Raw genomic sequence first — 21,395 nt, 5'->3', positions numbered from 1 at the left:
GGAGAATCTATCACATATATTTTCCGTTATATCATATATATCTCTAACAAACACCAACGTACCGCCATTGGCTTACAAGCATGTGAGTGATTCTTTAGCCATCGAAAACTCCATTATTGGTGCAACACCTTCATCAAATCATGAGGAAATTTTGTCTAATATCCGATCAATATCATCTAATTTTTGACCAATTTCATCTAATTTTTTACCAATATCATTTAATATCTTATCAATATCATCTAATTTATGACACTTTTAATCTTGATATTTATAACTTAATATTTGACCATTATTATCCAATTTCTAAAAATTATTATTTATTTTTTTGCTTATATTACCGGACTCACGTGAATCCGTTTTATACCATACTTTTCCATAGTAAATGGGTCGTAGTGAATTGAACTTTCATTTGAATTGCCATTTTCTCTATGAAATAAAACTATATATAGGCGTCATTCGGCGTATATGTGATGTATCATGTATGCATATTTTGGTAGAATATATCGAGATTGTATGCAATAGTCCACGATAATCATAAATCATACCTTATAAATTAAATTTATTTTAACTATTCACAACCAATCAAAGTAATTTATTTTGCATTAAACTAGTTTTTATTAATTTTTATTATGCACATTGAGTCAATGATTAATTTTAGCTGTTCAAATCTTTTCATGATATAATATGCAACTAGGGCCCGAGTAGCGATGCCTCGGGTTATGTTTAGATACAAAATAATGAAAAAATTACCTTGATTATAGATTACAAGGAGAATGTGGCGAATTATATCAATGAGTAGATGTTGAATAATGAAATAGACATAGTGTAATTTAACTAATTCTTACGACAATTCTGGTTCCACTCTTAAGTGTTGATGTGAGTAGTTGACTTAGTGCCTGTTCACATTTACTTAGTTCAGTTCAGCTCTTATCAGTTCACTTCAGTTCCTAATTTTCCTCTCTCATAAAATATTCATTTCAGCTCAGTTCAGTTTAACTCCAATTCAGCTCCAATCAATTCAGTTCAGTAAATGTGAACAAGATCTTAATCTATCTAATGTTCATTATAATAGACTCATGGACTTTTTTTTTTTAACCAATACGGATACATTGAAAAAGTAAATTTACATTGGGTATGCAAAAAAGTAGAGACAGAAAGTAATTAAAGTACATGAAAAAATTAAATTTGCACAAATATTTTTACAAAAATGTTAGAAAATTTTGGTAAAAAAAATAATACTCGTATTAATGGCACTTGAAAAAAGCAAATGTGACTAACATTTTGAGTGCTAAAAAAATGTAATAATTCATATCATCCTTAAAAAATAAAAAAACAAAAAAATACGAGAAAAAAAAAATGGACGCCGATAAGTTCCGATTTTGATAAATCGTGGATTCGTGGGGCAAATGTTTAGGATGAGGAAATATTTCTGAGTCACCAAAAATAAAATCAAATCTCCATAATACCCTCAAAAAACAAAATTATTTCTTCCTCATCCCAAATTTTCATTTCACTCAAAAAATTCCCCATAAAAAAGTCAAGGGGCAATATCGTCATTAACAAAAAAATAAATTTTCAATTAATAAATAATAAAAAAGTAAAACCCAACTCCCCGCCACTCAACACAGTCCACCACTATCTGACTGAAAGAGGAGAGAGAAAATGGCGCTGCAACTCACTTCACCATCTTTCTCTCTTTCTTCAACCTCCTTCTCATCTTCTCACCCTAAATTCTCTCTCCTCCGATCAACCTCAGCCGTCCGATTGAATTCTCGAAGCTTCGATTTCTTCTCCAGGAAGATGACCACAACGACGCCGTTTGCTATGAAGGCGGAAGCAGGAGAGTCGAAGGTTCTAGAAGAGGAGAGAGAGAAAACATGGAGAAAAGTTTCGGCGGTGTTGTTTGATATGGATGGTGTTCTTTGTAATAGTGAAGAACCTTCTAGAAGAGCTGCAGTTGATGTTTTCGCTGAAATGGGCGTTGATGTTACTGTTGATGATTTTGTTCCTTTTATGGGAACTGGTAATTTTTTTTGCTTAATTTGATTGGTTTTTGAGGTTTTAAGTTAATTGATTGAGAAATTAGTTTTGTTTTTAATTGAATTTGACAATGTGATTAGAATTGATGAGATTTGTTGATTTTATTGTGTATTTTGCTGAAATTTTGTTGTAATTTGAATTTAATCAATAAGATCATAGGATAATTAGTTCCACTTTGATTTTACTTTGACCATTAATTTGTTAAATGATTTGTGATTTCGATTTATTATATGATCAATCATGCTTGATTTATCGAAACATTTACTGTTTCAATGTGTCCAATCGATTTAGTAATGATTTATGATTGGATTTACTTGCAAACTCTTATAGTGTTACAGCCGTTACTCGTACTTTTATTTGGATTTTGGAAATGTCAATAGTTTGAATTGATCTTAGTTAGAATGTACCAATTTTACATGAAGTCTTATCTTTGTAGAGCTTGAACATGGCCTTATTAAAAACTTTGTAAATATATTCAAATGTTTATTTCTGTGCCCTTATAGAGTACTGCATTAGTAAGCTGTTGCTTATGCTGAAGGAAACTTGTGACATCTGCAATTTCTCTTTAAATTTCCTAAACATTTCTTGTACTTCCTAAACGTTCGATTTTCCGAGACCAGGTTTTCAATGAGATTCAATGATATAAATTGTATAATATTCTCAATCATCATCTATCAACATATTTTATGGGAACGCAACTTAATTAATGAGATGGTTCGATAAGATTGAAACTCATCGTTAATTTAATCAGATTCTTCTTTTGTGTATGTGTGAGTTTGTGACACCCTCCAGTATCCTCATAACTCTGTAGTTGTTACAAAATTCTTATGAAGTAACAAATTTGGTGTTTTTTGGTTCATTGACTTTTCTTTGAGAAGGCTAGAGGGGGGGGGATATGATATCTTTTTGTTTAGTAGCCAATGGAGTACTTAACAAGAGAAAGACAATTTTCTCAAGTCTCTGACCCTTTTGGTTTTGGTCTGCGCAACATTCTTTCTTATTCTCTATGTAATTGAAGGTAGATTAATAAGTTTCGGTGTTAATGTGGCATGCCTTTTGCAATCAAATTACCTTTTTTTATCTGACCTGAATGTGCTCTTCAGGGGAAGCAAACTTCTTGGGAGGTGTTGCATCACTGAAAGGGGTTAAAGGATTTGATACTAATGCTGCCAAAAAAAGGTTCTTTGAAATTTATCTTGAAAAGGTGATTAAACTTCTAATTTACTTATCCACATCTTTAAAATAGGCAATTTGATGCTGTTTCAATCATCTCAAATTTGTCACTAGAACTTAACACATCTTATCTTTGATAGTACGCAAAGCCAAATTCTGGTATTGGATTTCCAGGTGCTCTCGAACTTATTACTCAGGTATGTTTCTCTCTAATTAAATTGGAAAAAAAAAAGAAATACTAAATAAAGTTTGCAACAGAATGCTAATATTTGTTGGACAGTGCAAAGCAAAGGGCCTCAAAGTTGCTGTTGCATCCAGTGCTGATCGTATCAAAGTGGATGCAAATCTAGCTGCTGCAGGGTTGCCCGTTGAATTGTAAGATGAAAGAATTTCTGAAGTTATTGCTGCATTTGATAAAATTACCGATGCTTTGTTTTTAATGTGTTGCCAATACTGAAACAACATCCAAATGATTTTAGTATTCAATCCTTATGAATGGTGTTTTGTTTTATGTACTTTGTTCACTAGGCAGTTAATAGTATTCCATTTTGAATGTACCCAAAAGAAAAAAAGAAAAAAAAGTGATAGAAACAACTAAAAACTACGAGGCTTTGCCCTTACTCTTCCGTGTTGTGAGATATGTTCTTATCTGAAAGGATAAAGTGTATATGAAACTGATTGTTTGCTCCTAATATATGCTTAAACTCTATGCCCTTTATTTTGGAAGGGAGTGGGGTGGAAATTGAATATGATCATAGCAAAATCTGAAAATCTGAAATAATCAAAATTGATTTTGAATGAATTTGTTCTATACCAGGTTTGATGCTATTGTGTCAGCAGATGCATTTGAGAATCTGAAGCCTGCTCCTGATATCTTTTTATCTGCATCCAACATACTTAATGTGCCACAAAGTGAGGTACTTAATTCTTCTTAGTTCATATCATCTTTGTTTCTTAAAATTGCACCTTAGTTGTTCAAGGAAGGAACTGGTATTTTTTTTTTCTTTCTATGTGCTCTACTGATAAGTGTTTCTGATCTAAGCTAAAATAAATGTCACCTGTATGAAACATATAGTCAAGTTGATTTCGTTGTTCATAACAAAAGATAACAAACGAAACTTATAGTTTATTGTCCGTTTCTTTTATTTTTACTGCTCCTTTTGTCTTTAAGCTTGGTGGTCTCTTGCTTTTGTCATTTATACCACCTTGTTTTTTTTTTTTCCTCTTTTTCTTTTTCTTGGAGGGCAGAGTGAATCATAAACAAAGGGGGATGTAGTGAAGCTAGGAAATATTAGCCTTGTTCCTATTTTCTATTTGTTCATTCATGTCATAGCATAACCTGACCTGTATGTGGCATTCCATGTCTGTTCACAGTGCATTGTAATTGAAGATGCACTTGCAGGATTACAAGCAGCTAATGCTGCCAAAATGAGGTTAGTATATAATTGTTTGGTTTTATGCTGATCAAGGTTTGTTATTGGTGATTAAATCTGGGATATTATAGTGATGATATTCTTTGTTGTAAAGTTGACTGCAGTACTCACTTCAATCTCTGTCTATGCTCTTAGTCTCATGTCTTAAGATTCCTCTGGTTTTGATTGGAAACCTCCACAATTGCAGGTGTATAGTTGTGACAACTACATTATCTGAAGAGATTCTTGCAACTGAAGCTCCATCACTTATCAGGAAGGATATAGGGAACATAACCCTCGATGATATCATCAGTGGTGGATCTAACCTCCGCAGTATGTAGTTTCAAGAGCGATGTAGTGCACACTGTATAGTGTAAACTTCGAAGTTAGACTTTCATTTGTCATCCATTTAATGGTCTCAACTGCTGTTTGTCAATGAATTTTTTATTGACCGAGTGAAGGTTTTTTTAGATTTGTTGCCGTTGGTAATTCATGGAAATGTTCATGTTTCAACGTTAGATGGAGTTTAGTAGTGAATCTATTGTCTAGAAGTGACTTCTTGTTTTTTGTAAACTTTTCCTGATATTGATTCTTTTGATTGAATACTTGCATAATAATTTTTCTCAAAAAATTCTGATGAGCACACGACAACATGACATTGCAGATGAGAGGTTGCAGGCATCTCAACTTGAGGGAGAAGTGAGGAATTCCTTCCCATCTGGAGGGTAAGAGAGGTCCCATCCTCAGATATTATTGATTCATTCCCTTTTTATGCTATTTGTATTTGTATACAATTTTTCAGGGTGAGAAAGTGGATATAACGATTGAGGGTAGCCAGTTCAGGATTGAGTAGTTTACATTTGTCTCATGCAACGCTCCATAGAGGGTTGTGCTTCTGGTTAGGGCATAATATATATATTCTTCTTTTCTGTTCTATCCGGTGGCTGGAAGTTTGTCTACTTAAAATTAAATGCCAATAAACTGTTTAAATTTATAAATTGTCCCCTAGTAATAGCTGATTAATTAGTCAAGAAATAGACTCCTGGTCAGCTATGCATTTAATGAGGAATCAACTGCAGTAAGGCACACATTTGAAACTAATTTCGTGTAAATGATATATATGTTTCTCTTTCAAAGTTGGTTTTTATCCAAAAGATACTTATGTCTTTGTATGGATCAAGTATCATTTTCCTTTTACAGGTAGTTTACATTGCAATCCAATGTTTGGGACCTTACATTTTATACTTCTTTGACCAACATTTTATTGTACTCACCAGACACCCTGCCTTTTCATGATAAGCTTCATATGAAATCTTTGCTGTAGATGGGGTACAAGTACAATTTGTAACTTCTGGCTTCTAGTGTTTTTACAATGTGCTTTTCCAAAGGACATACTTCCTCTGTTCTTTTTTTAATTGCAACTTTGGAAAATTTGCACTATTTCACAAATTCCTTTGACCAACTTTGTGAATTATGCGCTAGAAAAAACATAGTAAGTGAGGTCTTGTGACGTTTGTCTCGATATTTACTTTCACTACATTAGCTGTTTATAATCATTACTAAAGTATAATTATAGATATTAGTGGTATAAAATGTGCATTGGCAAGCGTGAAAACTCCAATGCTGTGATTAAATAAAGAACAGGGGAAGTATTTAACTAGAAAATCTCTTTGTTGAGATTTTGTTTTGTGGCACCTCATATGCCATTCCCCTATCATTTAGGCCCTTGTGTTTTATTTTCCCGTAAGAAATGTTGGAATGAAAATCAATGGGGTAATCTTTTTTTTCCATATCAATGAGATAACTGTTGTTTCATATCAATATTTTGTATTGGAGGGAGAACTTAATGTGGCGACATTATTAAGTTAAAATATTACAGTGAAATTGACCTAATGTCTATTAGATGCGGAACTGATTTGTGGACAGGTTGCAGGCTTCCAGGAGAAATATTCTTAAATATGGAAGTTTAGGCATTGCTGTATCTTGCTTCATCTTTGCCTTCTCAAACAGGAAGGTATAAGTGTCTTGACTTGGATGTGCTAAAAAAGGATTTCTTGACTCACGAGGTTAATGTATTTGTTTGATCTTGTTGTGAATGTGGTGATCCAAGTGATTTAATACATGTTGGGTAAATACTATCTGCTGGCATTGTTACTTTATTCTAATCTGTATGTATATGGAAGCTGTTGTGATCTTGCAGGCAATGCAATATGCATCACCAAAAGCCCTTTGGAATCTAGCTTTTGGGGTAAACAACCCTACTCTTGGACCTAATGAAGGTGATAATTGCCTTCTTTTTTTTTTTAATTTATTAATGATGACCACTCCTTCAGGCATTTGCATTGTAATTATCTCCGAACACAAGGTCTCTTTTGCCTAATAAATTAAACAAAGAAAGACATTTGCAATATTTAATAGGCTCTAAAGTGGCACATTGAATCTAAAACTTAGTGATTAAAGTCATTAAACAATAGAAAAGTGGGGAGCATGAGCATGACCCACTAATCCACAAGTCATTGAAATATGGTTGACTAAGCTATTGCTACTGTTAATATCTTAATCCAATCTCACTAATATATAAAATATTCCCAGTAATTTTTTAAAGACTTAAACTAATACTACTATTTTTTGAAGCACATCATTCAACATATACTTTCCACTTCTTTCTTAAATATCCCTCTCTTCTTCGCAACGACTGCCCAACTTTTTGTTCCGGTGACATGTCTTTACTAAAATCTGTTACTGTTGGTCATTTGACCATTATTAATATGAATGTTTTTCAGTAGCTTGAAGATAATACAGTTCAGACTTTTTCCTGCTATCTCTCACTCAATATCGTTTGAATTCATCTCATTGGGAATTGTGATGCTTGTTTGGGGACAGAGGGACTGTTTAGGGATTTTTCATTTTAAACTTATTGGAATAGGTCATCCCATTTAGAACTTGTTAATTGGGATATTATGAGCTGAAGGCTCTGTGTTAATATTGGCAAACAGTTAAGTATTTACTGAGCTGCTAATATCTGATTTGTGATCCCCCAAAGCTGTGCTCTTAGACAGTTGGATTAGAGAAATAAGATTTCTAGGTCACTAATGGACTGGTGTAATAGACTATGCAAGATGAAATAAACTGTTTCTGAGAGACAGTCGGTTCTGGGATTTATCTTTAGCTGCGTCTGACAATGATATGGTCTAAACTTTAGGTGAGTCGCGATCTTCCAGGGTGCAACAGCTTGTGAATTACATATCCGACCTTGAAAAAAGGTGAGACTATCTTCTGTTTCAATGTTCTAAAATTATATATATGTGAGATTACTTTATCGACGGATTAGCACCTATCATTTATCTTTGACTTTTTTTGTGCTAAATTGCTATTGGAATTCATTTCTTGCAGGGGAAATGCCCTTGTTGTGCCTGAATTTCCTTCTAGACTTGATTGGCTAAATTCCGCACCCCTTCTATTCCGCAGAGTGAGCTGTTTTTCTTATTCTCAATTTGAAATACTAGCTAATTCCACATAAACATGCCGTATAACAAGCATGAACTATGTATTGAGTGCTATATTTTTTGTGTGTTAATTTTTCTAACCTCACTTCCTTGAACCTTATTCCTGGGCTTAGTTTTACTCTCTATTTCCTTCCAAAACAAAAGCTACATAAATTGTGAAGGAAAAAAAAAAGGGGGGGGGGATTAAGAAGCAATTAAAAAATTGAAATAAGTAAAAACAGAATTACAAATTAATTTATCATGAACTTAAATGGGCCATGCTTATAGTTTAAATTCTGATTGCATGACACATGTATATAGGATCGATTATCTGTAAAGAGGGCTTTTTTTTTTTTTTTTTTAAATTTTATTTTTATACTATAATTTGCTCTCTAATAACTGTCCATTTCTAACTTTAACGGTAATAAATGGAAAGATTATTATATCCCCTTCATTTGCGTTTAAAAATTAGAATTCATTACAGCAGAGGGGACATTAATTTGGGTTAGGCCTTGTTCTCTTCACCTTATTTTTGTTGAACTAAAATAATTGTTACTGAACCGAATCATTTTAATGAACTGAAATTGTTTTTGTTGAATTTAAATTTTTTTTACTATGCTGAAATTAATTTTAATGAATTGAATTATTTTTACTGATTTTCTATTATGTTTGTTCTTTAAAGTTACTACTGATTTAAAATTATATTTACAAAACTGAAATTATTTTTACTTAACTGAACTTAGAACTAAACTGAATATTTTTTACTAAACTGATTTTTTTTACTAAATATTTTTTTTAAGATGAAGAGAACAAGGCCTTACCTTAATCTTTTTTTTACGTGTTTGTTGTTTTAGAGGACAGCTTTTCCACTTTTTCTTGTAATATCCTTTTTGCCAAAATAAATAAATAAATAAATAAAACAAAATGTCCTTTCATTTGACTATAGTTGATTATGTCCGAAGTATATGTACCAAAGTGTAACTGGCTTGTTATTACTTAATTGGAGGGTGGAGGACATTGAAATTCCTGTATGTCAGATGGGATTTCAATTGGGTGTATTAGCTCATATGGCTCAGGTGTGTCAAGGTTTGGGTTGGAAGATGCCCAAATATATATGCATAATTTTTAAAGCCCGCTATATGTGCATGATTTTGTAGGAGGCCATGCTGCATTTAATGCTTCTCCTCCTATGCAATGATGTATCTGATGTTAGCTTAGATTTTATTATGGACATGAAATTGTGTACTATCCTATTTGATGTTCATGTTTCTCTGTGGCCTTCTGAACCACTTTTACAATCTGCAGGATCTCAAAGGTAAAGTGGTAGTCTTGGATTTCTGGACCTACTGCTGCATAAATTGTTTGCATGTTCTACCCGATCTTGAGTATTTGGAGAAGAAGTACGAAGAGAAGCCTGTAATTACTTTATCTTACACTTACTGCTTATTGCATGAATTTACAAGTTCTCTTGAAGGAGTTTCCATGCTTGTAGAGCTTATTCTTCAATAACTACTTTCTTTCATGGTTGCTGAGCCTGTCATGTAGTTGCTATTGTATTAATTGTAGTATAGGTTTAACTTTCGTGACCCACTATTTCCTTTTAATAAGAGAAAAGAAGCACTCTTGAAAGAAAGACGTGAAATGCTGAGAGCACAGGATGCCCTCAATGAAAAAAATTCCTAAGATTAAGGCTCTGTTATCTTTTCTTTATTTTCACTTATTTCATATCTGATAAGTTCAGATACAAGAAAGAAAAGGACTAATAATCTCATAATGTAATATAAGGGTTTATACGTTTTAATAAGATAAGGGTTGATAAGGCAAGATAAGATAATGGTTAATAAGTTCCGATAGTAACACTTCATATAAGGCCCAATAAGGTCTAGTAATATTATTTATACTTCAAATAATACTTGTAAGATGAGGGTTGATAAGTTCAGATAAGATAATAATATAAGGGCTATTAAGTTCAAATAAGTTTAGGACTAATAAAATTAGATAATATAAGTGAAATTTCTGGTGAATAGAAACATGAATTATGTCTCCCATTTCAGTCTCTTGCGACCTTAATTGGGCTGGTCTCTAACTACCAGATTCCAGGCGGCAATAGTTAAAGTGTCCATGGCTATAAAATTTTGTAGTCAAGCAGCTTACTAATTTATACTTCGTATTTCTTTTTTGTTGATTTACTGGATTTCTTTTTCCCTCTCCTGCAGTTCACTGTTGTTGGAGTACATTCAGCTAAATTTGATAATGAGAAGGACTTGGAAGCAATTCGCAATGCAGTTCTGAGATATGGAATTACTCATCCTGTATGTTGGATACTGCCTTTTAACTAAGAATGCTTCAAGTGATAATTCTACTCCTCCCTTTGATATTATACTATTGATTAAAGAAGAGTAAGAAAATCTTGGGATTCGGTGTCCTATGTTATTGCCATTCTGGGCCACCTACTTGGTGCGGTATAGCATGCTGCTAGTTCATTGTTAGATTGAGCCTTTGATAATTGCGCCATTTAGCCTAGGCTGTGTAGTCAATGGACTTTCATTCAGATGGATAGTTTAATGTACTAATCAGTGGCGACCTTGAGATATGAATCATGAAAGACTCATCTAGTCATCTTGTTTGAACTAGACATGATTGTTTGTCCAGTTTAGGTGTGCCCGAGCCAAAAGCCAATTCACCCTTGGGTTGGTCAGCTTGGTCTACGGATCTGTAAACCAAAGTTGATATTTAGGTCAGGTTTAGCCAGTTACAAGTCCTGCTGGCCCTGGATTGGCTATTATTGCAGGGTTGACTTGGGCCAATCCAGGCTGAAGCTGAATAGCTGGCGTTGTGCCCACACTCTACTTGAATTGTCAGACCTAGTGGTTTGTTGGTCCATATTGGGTTTGACTACTGGGTTTGGCCTTAGGCTGGAACAATTTTGGCCATTGATCATGTCTAGACTTCAAATTTTAACCGTGGTTTGTTGCCATGCATAATTACCTTAATTTTACTCTGGCAAGTCTTTATTTTATTTATCTTGTTATCCTGTTAATTTCCAAGGGGTAAAATGAAAAGTCAATGTTCATGTGAAATTTATGGGATAATCACTTTTGGTTCATGTAGCCGACCCCATGAATGGGATTAAGGCTTTGATTGAATGATTGATTATGTGAAATTTCTTGCTTGGTAATGGGTGGATTTATTGATTCACTGTATCTAGCTGTAAAGTTGATGCTGCAGCAATTCTTATCCATTGTTATGTCCCTGTGCTGAATTTCTGCCATTATGCTCCAACTGTAGATTTACGTGTTGTTTGTTTTATGTGAGTGCAGGTTGTAAATGATGGAGACATGAATTTATGGCGTGAATTAGGGGTTAATTCTTGGCCGACTTTTGCTGTTGTTGGACCCAATGGTAGGCTTATTGGGCAAATAGCAGGAGAGGGTCGCCGAAAGGTACCATGTCTTCTTTTTTCTTGCAATCACAATGTTTTGATTATATAAGCATGTACAAGGTTGTTTTACTATGTTTATGGGTTTGGAACAATAAACTCTCCATTATAAGGATGGCACTCAGCTTTTGATGGGCAGTTCACATTAATATCTTTTTTGGTGAAGAAACTAGTTTTTCCAGACACAGTGAAAAGTCTCTGTAATTTTGTCATAAGAAGATAACTTTGATCTTTAATTTGATTATGGAGTTGTTGCGGTTAAACCTTTATATATATGGGCTCTTTGTGATTTACACATGCGTTAATATGATTCAGGAATTATTTCATCATAAACCTTAGTTCTTTTTGGCTTCAGGACCTTGATGATATTGTTGAGGCAGCGCTTCTTTTCTATGGTGAAAGGAAGATGTTAGATAATTCACCCCTTCCTCTGCGTCTGGAAAGAGATAACGATCCCCGATTGCTGACCTCTCCATTGAAGTTTCCAGGAAAGCTGGCAGTGGATGTGCTGAATAATAGGCTGTTTATTTCAGACAGTAACCACAACCGTATTGTTGGTTCTTCTTCCGTCTTTCTCCTTCCCCCCCCCCCCATTTCATACACAGATTCAAGTGCAGCATGTAACAAAAACAAAGGGGGAGCTCGATAGAGCAGGTGTTTTGAGTATAGAGTGGCTGGTTGTGTTCCATTACAATGCTTTAAGATTTAATCTATCCTTTATAAAATTTACTAGTGACTAAGATATTAATCAGCTCTTCAGTCTACACAATGACTTATAAATGAGTAGAAAACTTTGTGCATCAAATAAGATTATCTGTGTTTGGTACTTGTCCCCACCAAAATGTGTAGAAATATAAGTTATTATTTTGGATAACAAAAACTTAAAATCAGGACACACGTTGGGGTGCCATATGAGATGATATCAGTAATTTGTGTATTTTTTCCTCGTCTGATCTTTTCTCCTCTCTTTTTGTGTCTGTGTGCGTGAGTGCATGTGGGTTTGGCTAGCCAGCTCTTAATTTTGTTAAAACACATCATTTGATCAATATTCAAAACCTTTTAACCTTCAGATATTTTGGTGTTATGTAACTGTATGGAAAACCATGATTAGGCCAGTAAAGTGCTTTTCTAATGAACTACGTATATTTCTGTCAATCTACAGGTTGTTACTGATTTGGATGGGAATTATATTACACAAATAGGGAGCTCAGGAGAGGAGGGTTTACGTGATGGTAATTTTGATGATTCAGCTTTTAACAGACCTCAGGTAAAATTGGGAGTGCATATTTGCACAAACATGCCATATCTACTGTGTTACTGTTGAAATGCTTCTCTTCACATTGTATGAGTTGCTTGTCTAAAGTGTAGCTTTAGTTTTATGCTGTTTTCCCTATAATTATGTTCGGCTGTGTGGTTGTAGGGCCTTGCATACAATCCCAAAAGAAATGTGCTATATGTTGCAGATACCGAAAATCATGCTTTAAGGTTTGTTGATACATCCTAACTATAATTGTCTTTGGCTTCTTCCCTCTTCCGGTGCTGTGGCCAAGTAAAATTCTTCTTGTCCTTGTACTATTATAAATTGAGTACAATAAGAACTGCTTGCTGTTTATGAAGGTTGAGTACTACTTGTGCAATAAATTTGCACCGGGTTTATATGATGACCTTTTCACATACTCAAGAATCTAGACCACTAGTGATGGGAAAGATCATGTGGCATTTGACTTTCAACCTTACATCCAACAATGCTTAAACTTGGATCTGCTTGTCTAACTTGTAGAAAGTGCTGCAAACATGACTTAATGCAGTGGCTACTTTATTAATACCTCTCATGTATTGTATGTGTTGTTTCTCATGGTTCTGTTGCTCTGTACCTGTTCCCTAAGTCGTGTTTTTTAACACTAAACTGCTGCTTCTGGAGAATTATTTGTGGAAATTTCTGAGCAAAAAAATTTCACAGCACTAGACTAAGAAAGTAAGCATCCAATTAACCAAGGTATTGGTTGCAAGAATATCTTAGCTCTCTACCTAGACTCCATCATAACTTTCATCTTTAACTTTCAAAATTATAACTCCATTATAACTTTCATCTTTAACTATAGTAACCTTGAAAATTTAAGTTGTTGATACTCTGTCTTTAATTCTTGATTCCCATCTTTCATCCTCACCTGTTTTTATCCCTGGCGTAACTTTTTAGAGCCAGATGCTACAGAAGCTTCAAAATTTTGTAGGCAAAGTTGGATGAATGGGATCCCAAATTTTCATTCATCCAAGATCACAAAATGTTATATTACAATTCGAGTAAAATTTGCTGGATAATTTGGATAGCAATGTAAAGAATGTAGAAGGCTTTAATGAGTCACAGAAAGTTCTTGTTTAAGTAGATTATTTCTATAATTTATATTCTTTTAACTTCCCCTTATTTTTTGTTCATTTTTGCTCCTCCCCTGTGTATTCTTCTTGGGTGTATGGGGCATCATATTCTGTTATGCTATCTGGGTGTATATTATCAGGGGTATTGTTTGAGCATTCTGGTCTTTATTAACCAAACTTATAAATAGACATATTAAGAAGATCAAACTTCTGTGATAGGATGACGAGGAATTTATGACTAATATGATGTATCGGATTGGCAGTGTGCAAGGGAAAATGAGGAATTTATGATTTTTTGAATAATCAAATTGTTAATTGAAAAGTAAAGAGTAGCTGTTTCTCATGTTAATTTTGATTTTCAGGGAGATCGATTTTGTCAATGAGATGGTCCGCACACTTGCTGGCAATGGTACAAAAGGTTCTGATTACAGAGGTGGAGGAAGGGGAACCTCTCAGGTATGATTATAGAACTAAAAAAAAAAAGAGAAATTCTTCTACACATAAATATATAATATGCTTTTATGCTGCTTACAAGTTGTGATGTGATTTCAGCTCCTCAATTCTCCATGGGATGTCTGTTTTGACCCTGTCAGAGAGAAGGTTTATATAGCAATGGCTGGCCAACATCAGATTTGGGAACACAATTTAACAGACGAGATCACCATGGCTTTCAGTGGTGATGGTTATGAAAGAAACTTGAATGGTTCGAGGTATCCTCTTGTGACCTAGTTTAGTTGCAGTTGAGCTAATAGTGATGTTTGTCTTTTTTAATGTGATTTCACTGTACCCTCAGTTTTCCTATATTTGTATTGTTAGGGGAGTTAAATATCATGGCTTAAATTAGTTATATTTCAGTTACAAGCCTAAATCAAATTAACAGAAATAAAATATTTTGTTATAACTGTTTCACTTGAGCATTTTGGTTGTTAGCTGAGTTCTTTAGCTTATCTTTCTCTTTTTACCGTCTTTCAGCTGCTTCTTTTGCATATTGGGTGGTCTGATATACTGTTCTTCTTGATGCTTTCTTTTCTGTAGCAGCACTCCATGTGTATTTAAGTATAATTTGCCTCTTTTACATCACTACTAGTCACTAGAAGGCAAAGTGATTAACATGGACTATATAATCTCCTCTCCATCTTTTCACTTTTGATAGTTGCATATCTTCTTTACTAGTCTCCCAATTCTCAGTTTATCTTTTGATTTTAAGAGTGCAATGACAAGAGGATTTTTCTTACTTGTGTACCTTCGTATTCATTTAGATCTAGATATTTGGCTTGTTCTGTATTCCTGTTAATCTGTTGTGATGTTTCTGAAGGCTTTTCCTTGTATTTTTTTTCTTTCCTTGTAGCCCGTTGTCCACATCATTTGCACAGCCTTCTGGAATGTCGTTATCTCCAGGTATTACTACAAAATGTACATGCTGTTTATGTGATTGAATGTTTTATTTTCACAATAACTATAAAAAGCTTACTACGTTAGTATTTTTATATAAATTTAGATATGAAAGAGGTGTACATTGCGGATAGTGAGAGTAGCTCTATTAGAGCTCTTGATCTCAAGACAGGAGGATCAAGATTGCTGGTTGGTGGTGATCCTATTTTCTCTGACAATTTGTTCAAGGTAAGCGTCTTTCCTCTATATAAATACTATTATAATCTTTTGCATCCTTGATGTCTGGTATGTTTTATCACTTTTATGCATGAAAATATAAGATTTAAAAATGCTATACTACTATTTCAGTTTGGTGACCATGATGGAATAGGTGCTGAAGTACTTCTTCAACATCCATTAGGTGTCTGTTTTGGACAAGATGGCTTAGTTTATATTGCAGATTCTTATAACCACAAGGTAACTAAGACTGACTGGAACAAAGTTTTTTTTTTTTTTTTGTCCCCCCCCCCCCCCCTTTTCTTCAGATTAGTTTGCATTCCTTTGCTGAATATAGGATCTAGATATCTGGATGCATTCATAATATTGTTCTCGCATTGATATTATGGTTTTAACTTGTGAGCCAGACCTTGCTACTTGCTAGTACCTGTCTACCTGAAACAGAAAGATCTATAATTGTGACTACAACAGACATAGATATGGCATGTGCATTGTGCCTTCTGTAGGGATATTTTTGTGGCAAAGAAACATTCATCCTTAGCTGACTTAATGACGGTATACACATTACCAGATCACCACAATCCACTTGTACAATTATTAGCTTTGTCGACAAGTCTCTGATAAGTTATGTGTAACAGTTGCAGCATGCTAGTGCACATGCTTTTATTCTATTCTGATCATGTATTTACCTAAATATTCAGAGGAAATATATTATGATTCAAGAATCTAGATACATCTCAGAGGACCAGGAGTCAAATCTTTATATTGCCTAGCCATTTCAGCTGCATTCCTGTTGTTTGCAAGTCTTTTTGTCATCATTTTAGTCCTGACTCTCTTGACTACTCCTTCTTTCCCAAATTCATCCGTTTCAAATTCAGTTGACCCATCACTCTTTCTCATTAAATGAAATGACATCTAAAATATTTTAAATAAAAGTGATAAAACACACCTAAAACTATATGGGGACAAAGGGAATAGTTCCAGACCGGCCTTTTTTTTTTTTGGGGGGGGGGGGGGGGGTGGGGGAGTTAGGGGCAGGGTGGGGAAGCATCAAGCATATTGGAATTTGGAAATGGTTGGAGCTTGGGAGCCAGGTCCCCAACTTTCATACACCAATGAAAAAGGACTGTCATCATGCTACTTAGAAGAGTGCCTGGCTACCACCGGTAAGTGAGCCCTATGTTCAGATCTGCTATTGGCTATATGGAATTCCATAAATCATAGCTGACTTATACCGAGTATATGACTGTCTTGTGATTTCTGTGAGGAAAACATAGGAACTCTGTCAACAGCTTCCAGGTTTCATACATTGCCCTTTTGCTTGTTATAAGAGACTACCTCATGCAGGTGTCTTTTGGATAAAAGTAAATGCGGTCATCTTATAGTTCCAAGCTTTCAACTGCATGCACCTCAATGCCCCAAGAACGCTGATCAGTAGAATTTGTTACAATATCTCTAGTATTGTTCTTTAGCCTGCAATCAGTTTTCTGAAAAATGGTAGCTGTTGCTTCTGAATGAAGTTCAGGCTTTTTAATTTTAAGTGACGTTTCTTATATTTCCATTTCCAATCAGTCTCTTGACAACAGGAGACTTCAAATTAAGTTTTAATAATATAGTTATTTAATAGAGTTAGAGAACTAAAGTTTGGCTTCTCATATTCAGATCAAGAGGCTAAATCCATCAAATAAACGAGTCACTACCTTAGCTGGGACTGGAAAAGCTGGTTTCAAGGACGGTAAATCTTTAGAGGCTCAGGTAAGATATCTGTTTTTGGTGCTAAATTGCTAAATTGTTTGACTATTGAGAGCCAATCTTTGTTCTTGTTAACGTACTGGAGTTTGAATGTGGCAAAAAAAAAAAATCCCCTAGTTTGATATTTTTTGTTTCTTCCAATGTACTTGAGCCTTTATCTGGTCATCTACTATTCTACTGTTCATGATTCTCCAAACAAAGTTCTGGACAGAGTATTCGAAACTGTATTTCACTCTTTCTGCATATTGATTTAAATTACCAAATCAAAACACATAACCTCATCTGTTGCTTTAATTTTCTTTATAGGAGGACAAAGAATTGGAAGTAAATAAGAACCAATTGAAAATTGCGACTTTTAAACAAGGAAGACACTAGAGTTTAGTTAATTGATTTGCACTGCTATATATTGTTATCAAACTTTCTTACGGGCATCCTTAGTATCCCGATTAATTCTATAAATTCTGGGATAGTGGGAAGCTTCATGTTAACTCCTACCCCTTCCTTTTTCACGCTTATAAATTCTCTCCCTTCCATTTCCATTATCCTTTTCTGTCTAACCCTTCTTGCAAAAAACCAACAATAATTTACAATTATGTTTTCTCCCGAACAATCATTTTGTACTAAAAATATTTTCCATTAAATCAAATGGAGCCTTGTTATAAACTGAATTTAATGAAATAATAGGAGGAATTTCTTTGATTATGTACTTAGGTTGGTAGTATTAAGCTTCTAATGATTGGTATATTTGAAACAAAGGGTCAAGGCCTGGAGAAGTTTCTGATATTATGTTGCACTTTTTTTGGGTGTTTTGCAGCTTTCAGAGCCATCAGGACTTGTTGAAGTCAGCAATGGTGAGGCTCTTGTTTTTCATACTTTACTCATGTAGATTATATTGCCATATCAATTGTACATTGTTTGAAACTATTAAGATATTATATTGCTTTATGCTTCCCAGTTTCAATTACTTTTGCATACAGCTCAAAATAGTTGATTTTGGCCATCTGGCTTTCAATGATTAGGCCTGTTCTTCTTAACTTAATGTAACTTATTTCAAAAAAAATAAGTTTAGTTTATATTAGTTTTGGCAAATAAATTCATATCAGACAACAATAAGTTCCCCCCCCCCCTCCCCCCCCCCCCCCCCCCCCAAGGCCCCAACAATTTCATGTCAGATAATTTCAGACAAAATAAGTCCTCCATTTACAAAAAACAGAGAACTTTAGGTAAAATAAGTGGAATTTAACAGAGCCTTAATATGTGAACATGTGGATATATGGACTTGGTAGGCGAAGGTAGTTTACAGGCTGTATTGAGGTTTATTCATCGTACCCTACTCACTGGTAAGGAAGCATACAGTGCCAATTTCACAACTATGTAATAGATAGAAACAATCACTAGACCTAGTTTACTACGGAGTTCCAACCTCTTTATGGCAAAATTTCTGCTGTCTGCTGCTTAGTTTAGTAAATTCTTCAGTTCATTTAGCTATGTTGCTGTATTATCAGGAAAATTCTTGGTAGCTGATACAAACAACAGTGTTATCCGATACATGGACTTAAACCAAAGAGAACCACAACTTTTTACATTAGAGTTGAAGGGTGTTCAGCCTCCTGTTCCTAGGGCGAAAACCATGAAACGTCTGAGGAAGCGTTTATCAGCTGATACACAGATTATCACGATGAATGGTGGTCCATCAACTGAGGGCAATTTGTACCTTAAGATATCAGTACCAGAAGGGTATCATTTCTCAAAGGTATCTTTCTCTCCCACAAAAACAAACACACAAACATGTGTGTGCTCCCAAAATTGTCATCACCCTGCAGTCTACTCATAATTTTATTTATAATTTTCATGTCTGAGTAGTGTCTGACACTATATATGAGTTAACGGTATTCAGGAAGCTCGGAGTAAATTCAATATAGAAACACAGCCAGATAATGCAGTTATCATTGAACCCTTGGAAGGGAATCTCAGCCCAGAAGGATCTGCTGTCCTCCATTTCAAAAGATCCACCCCTTCACCTTCCTTGGGAAGAATAAATAGCAAGGCATGGTTCCTTTATCTTTTAACTTCTGTTCTCATGCTATATAATTAGCCGAGTTCAGCTTTTATATGAACAGAAGCTGTATAATTTGTGTACTAGCTAGCCATTTGATGAAATTTTTTCTCTTTTCAGGTCTATTATTGCAAGGAAGATGAAGTTTGTTTGTACCAATCATTAGCTTTTGAAGTTAACTTTCAAGAGGAAAATTCCGGATCATCTCCGGCAGAAATAACTCTACAATATCTCGTGAAACCAAAAGCAAGCAGAGACAGCCTACAGTTACCAGCTAGTTATTGATACATGTCTCCATTTGTATATATGCTATAAATTTGCCATTAAAAAAGCATATGAAGATCATTAAACTAGTTATAGTCATTCTGGAACTGATTAATTATATTATTCCAGATTAAGTGTTACGTTGAATGTATATGCCAGCCGATTTTGTTTCTTGAGTTTTCTTCAATGGTCCTATATATATACCTGTCGTAACTCAATCAAAATTGCGTTACTTGATCCTCCGCTAAGTATTTTGGTGATGAGCAGGTCTCGAGTCCTTTAATCTATTGCGAGACATTGAAAGCTACACCATAAAACACCCTTCGTACTGGACTTGGCCTTTATAGATATTGTGTGTGCGCGCGCATGCATGGTTTTTTTTTTTAATAAATGAAACAGGTATTGCAGGAATCATTAAGGCACTTTTGTCTCTTGTGAACAAGGCAGCAAAATCGCGATTATGATCCATTGTTTGGCAGTTGGCTTGTCAACCCTTAAATTTGTTGAGATATAATTGACTTGTAGCACATATTAGGGATCTTTAGCCGTACAATTATTGGAGTAATAATATTCTGCTAAGCGTGTGTTTTGTCTTTTTCTTGCTCTCGAACTCCTGCCGATTCAATGTGCCTAACCCATATGCTCTGCCCTTATTTTCAGGTATTCTTCAGTGGAAGACCTCCTATCTCATACTATTACGAGCATCTGTTTTGGTCCTACGGTACATGTATTTTTTTTATAGGAATACAGTATACCATATAAACGTATACTATATTTTACATTTTAATCCCAAATTTTTAAAAAAAAATATGAGTATTTGTGTCCATTCGGATAAATCATGAAAGGTATAGATGATAAATATTGATTTTAACTCACGTTTTTTGTTGTACTCTGTATGAGACTGATTAGTGATAAAGATGAGATTAGAAGATTTTCGATATCACCTCTTATAATTAATTTTCTTTTCGTATGTAAGCAAAATTATCTTACTGGTTAGAAACCTCTTACAAATCAACAATATATTTGACTGACTCAACTATTTTTTTTTTTGGAAGTCATGAGTTACACAACTATTTTTATTTTTTAAAAAAAAATAAGAAAAATAAAAACATTAGAAAACCCTCCGCAGTCCTCACAAGAGGAATTTCTAATGCAAACTAACTCAACTACTTAGGTATGCATAATTATAATTGTTTTTGGTGAAGATAATTATAATTGTTTTAAGACCTAGGAAGTTCCGTTCTTGTTTGTGCATTAAGCAAAGGATTGTTTTATAACAAAGCCACGCCCTCTTATATTATGCACATGCCTATCACTATATCATTTAATCATGAAAGCGTCGCCAACAATATGGACTTATTATGCATTAATAAACTATACTTCTCTTTTTCTCTTTTAATTAAATTAAATATAATACACTGAGGTCCAGGTTAGTCCCCTTCGTACTAAGCAATGTAATACAAAATTAACTGAAAACAAATCTTATTAGGAAAACCTTTAATCAAATGATTGGCTTAGTTGTGATTGTATATAAATGCATTGTATTGTATTAATTGCTTAATTATTTATATGATTGACAGCATATAGCCTTGGCTCAGCTACCATACCAAATACATTATCCATATATTTATCCAACTTAATTCTATCATTTTTGTCCTCCGCAGTCACAGTGCCGTAATCATCTAGTTTTCCCTATTGAACTAAGATTGTGTTGTAAGTATTTCAAGGACACATTTTGTGTTGTTTGAATGGTCATTTTCATCAATGAATTAGTTCCTTAATTCGATATAAGC

General features: G+C 34.3%; 1 protein-coding gene across 1 annotated transcript; it reads left to right on the top strand.

Annotated features, from left to right (window-relative positions):
• The first annotated feature begins 1,214 nt into the window (after positions 1–1,214).
• LOC110701165 (NHL repeat-containing protein 2-like) lies at positions 1,215–19,801 on the top strand. The gene is made up of 28 exons (XM_021878752.1): positions 1,215–2,023; positions 3,144–3,244; positions 3,354–3,410; positions 3,494–3,588; positions 4,031–4,130; positions 4,588–4,646; positions 4,834–4,958; positions 5,290–5,350; positions 6,552–6,639; positions 6,826–6,904; positions 7,828–7,888; positions 8,019–8,094; positions 9,416–9,526; positions 10,327–10,422; positions 11,431–11,553; positions 11,905–12,102; positions 12,712–12,816; positions 12,970–13,034; positions 14,285–14,378; positions 14,475–14,632; positions 15,271–15,320; positions 15,421–15,542; positions 15,663–15,770; positions 17,193–17,285; positions 18,097–18,133; positions 18,788–19,035; positions 19,180–19,329; positions 19,459–19,801. The coding sequence occupies exons 1-28, from the start codon at positions 1,663–1,665 to the stop codon at positions 19,621–19,623; spliced, it is 3,186 nt and encodes a 1,061-aa protein (XP_021734444.1). The 5' UTR covers positions 1,215–1,662; the 3' UTR covers positions 19,624–19,801.
• Positions 19,802–21,395: the final 1,594 nt, after the last annotated feature.

This window comes from Chenopodium quinoa, unplaced genomic scaffold, assembly GCF_001683475.1.
Source record: "Chenopodium quinoa cultivar QQ74 unplaced genomic scaffold, ASM168347v1, whole genome shotgun sequence".
Taxonomy (NCBI): domain Eukaryota; kingdom Viridiplantae; phylum Streptophyta; class Magnoliopsida; order Caryophyllales; family Amaranthaceae; genus Chenopodium; species Chenopodium quinoa.
The sequence above is the reverse complement of the archived record's forward strand: the minus strand, read 5'-3'. Positions and strand labels throughout refer to the sequence as shown.

Excerpts from the sequence above, each read along its gene's own strand:
- LOC110701165 (XM_021878752.1), top strand. The coding sequence starts at position 1,663 with ATGGCGCTGCAACTCACTTCACCATCTTTCTCTCTTTCTTCAACCTCC. Across the intron at positions 4,131-4,587 it reads TTAATGTGCCACAAAGTGAG|TGCATTGTAATTGAAGATGC; the intron begins GTACTTAATTCT and ends GTCTGTTCACAG. Across the intron at positions 14,379-14,474 it reads GAGGAAGGGGAACCTCTCAG|CTCCTCAATTCTCCATGGGA; the intron begins GTATGATTATAG and ends ATGTGATTTCAG.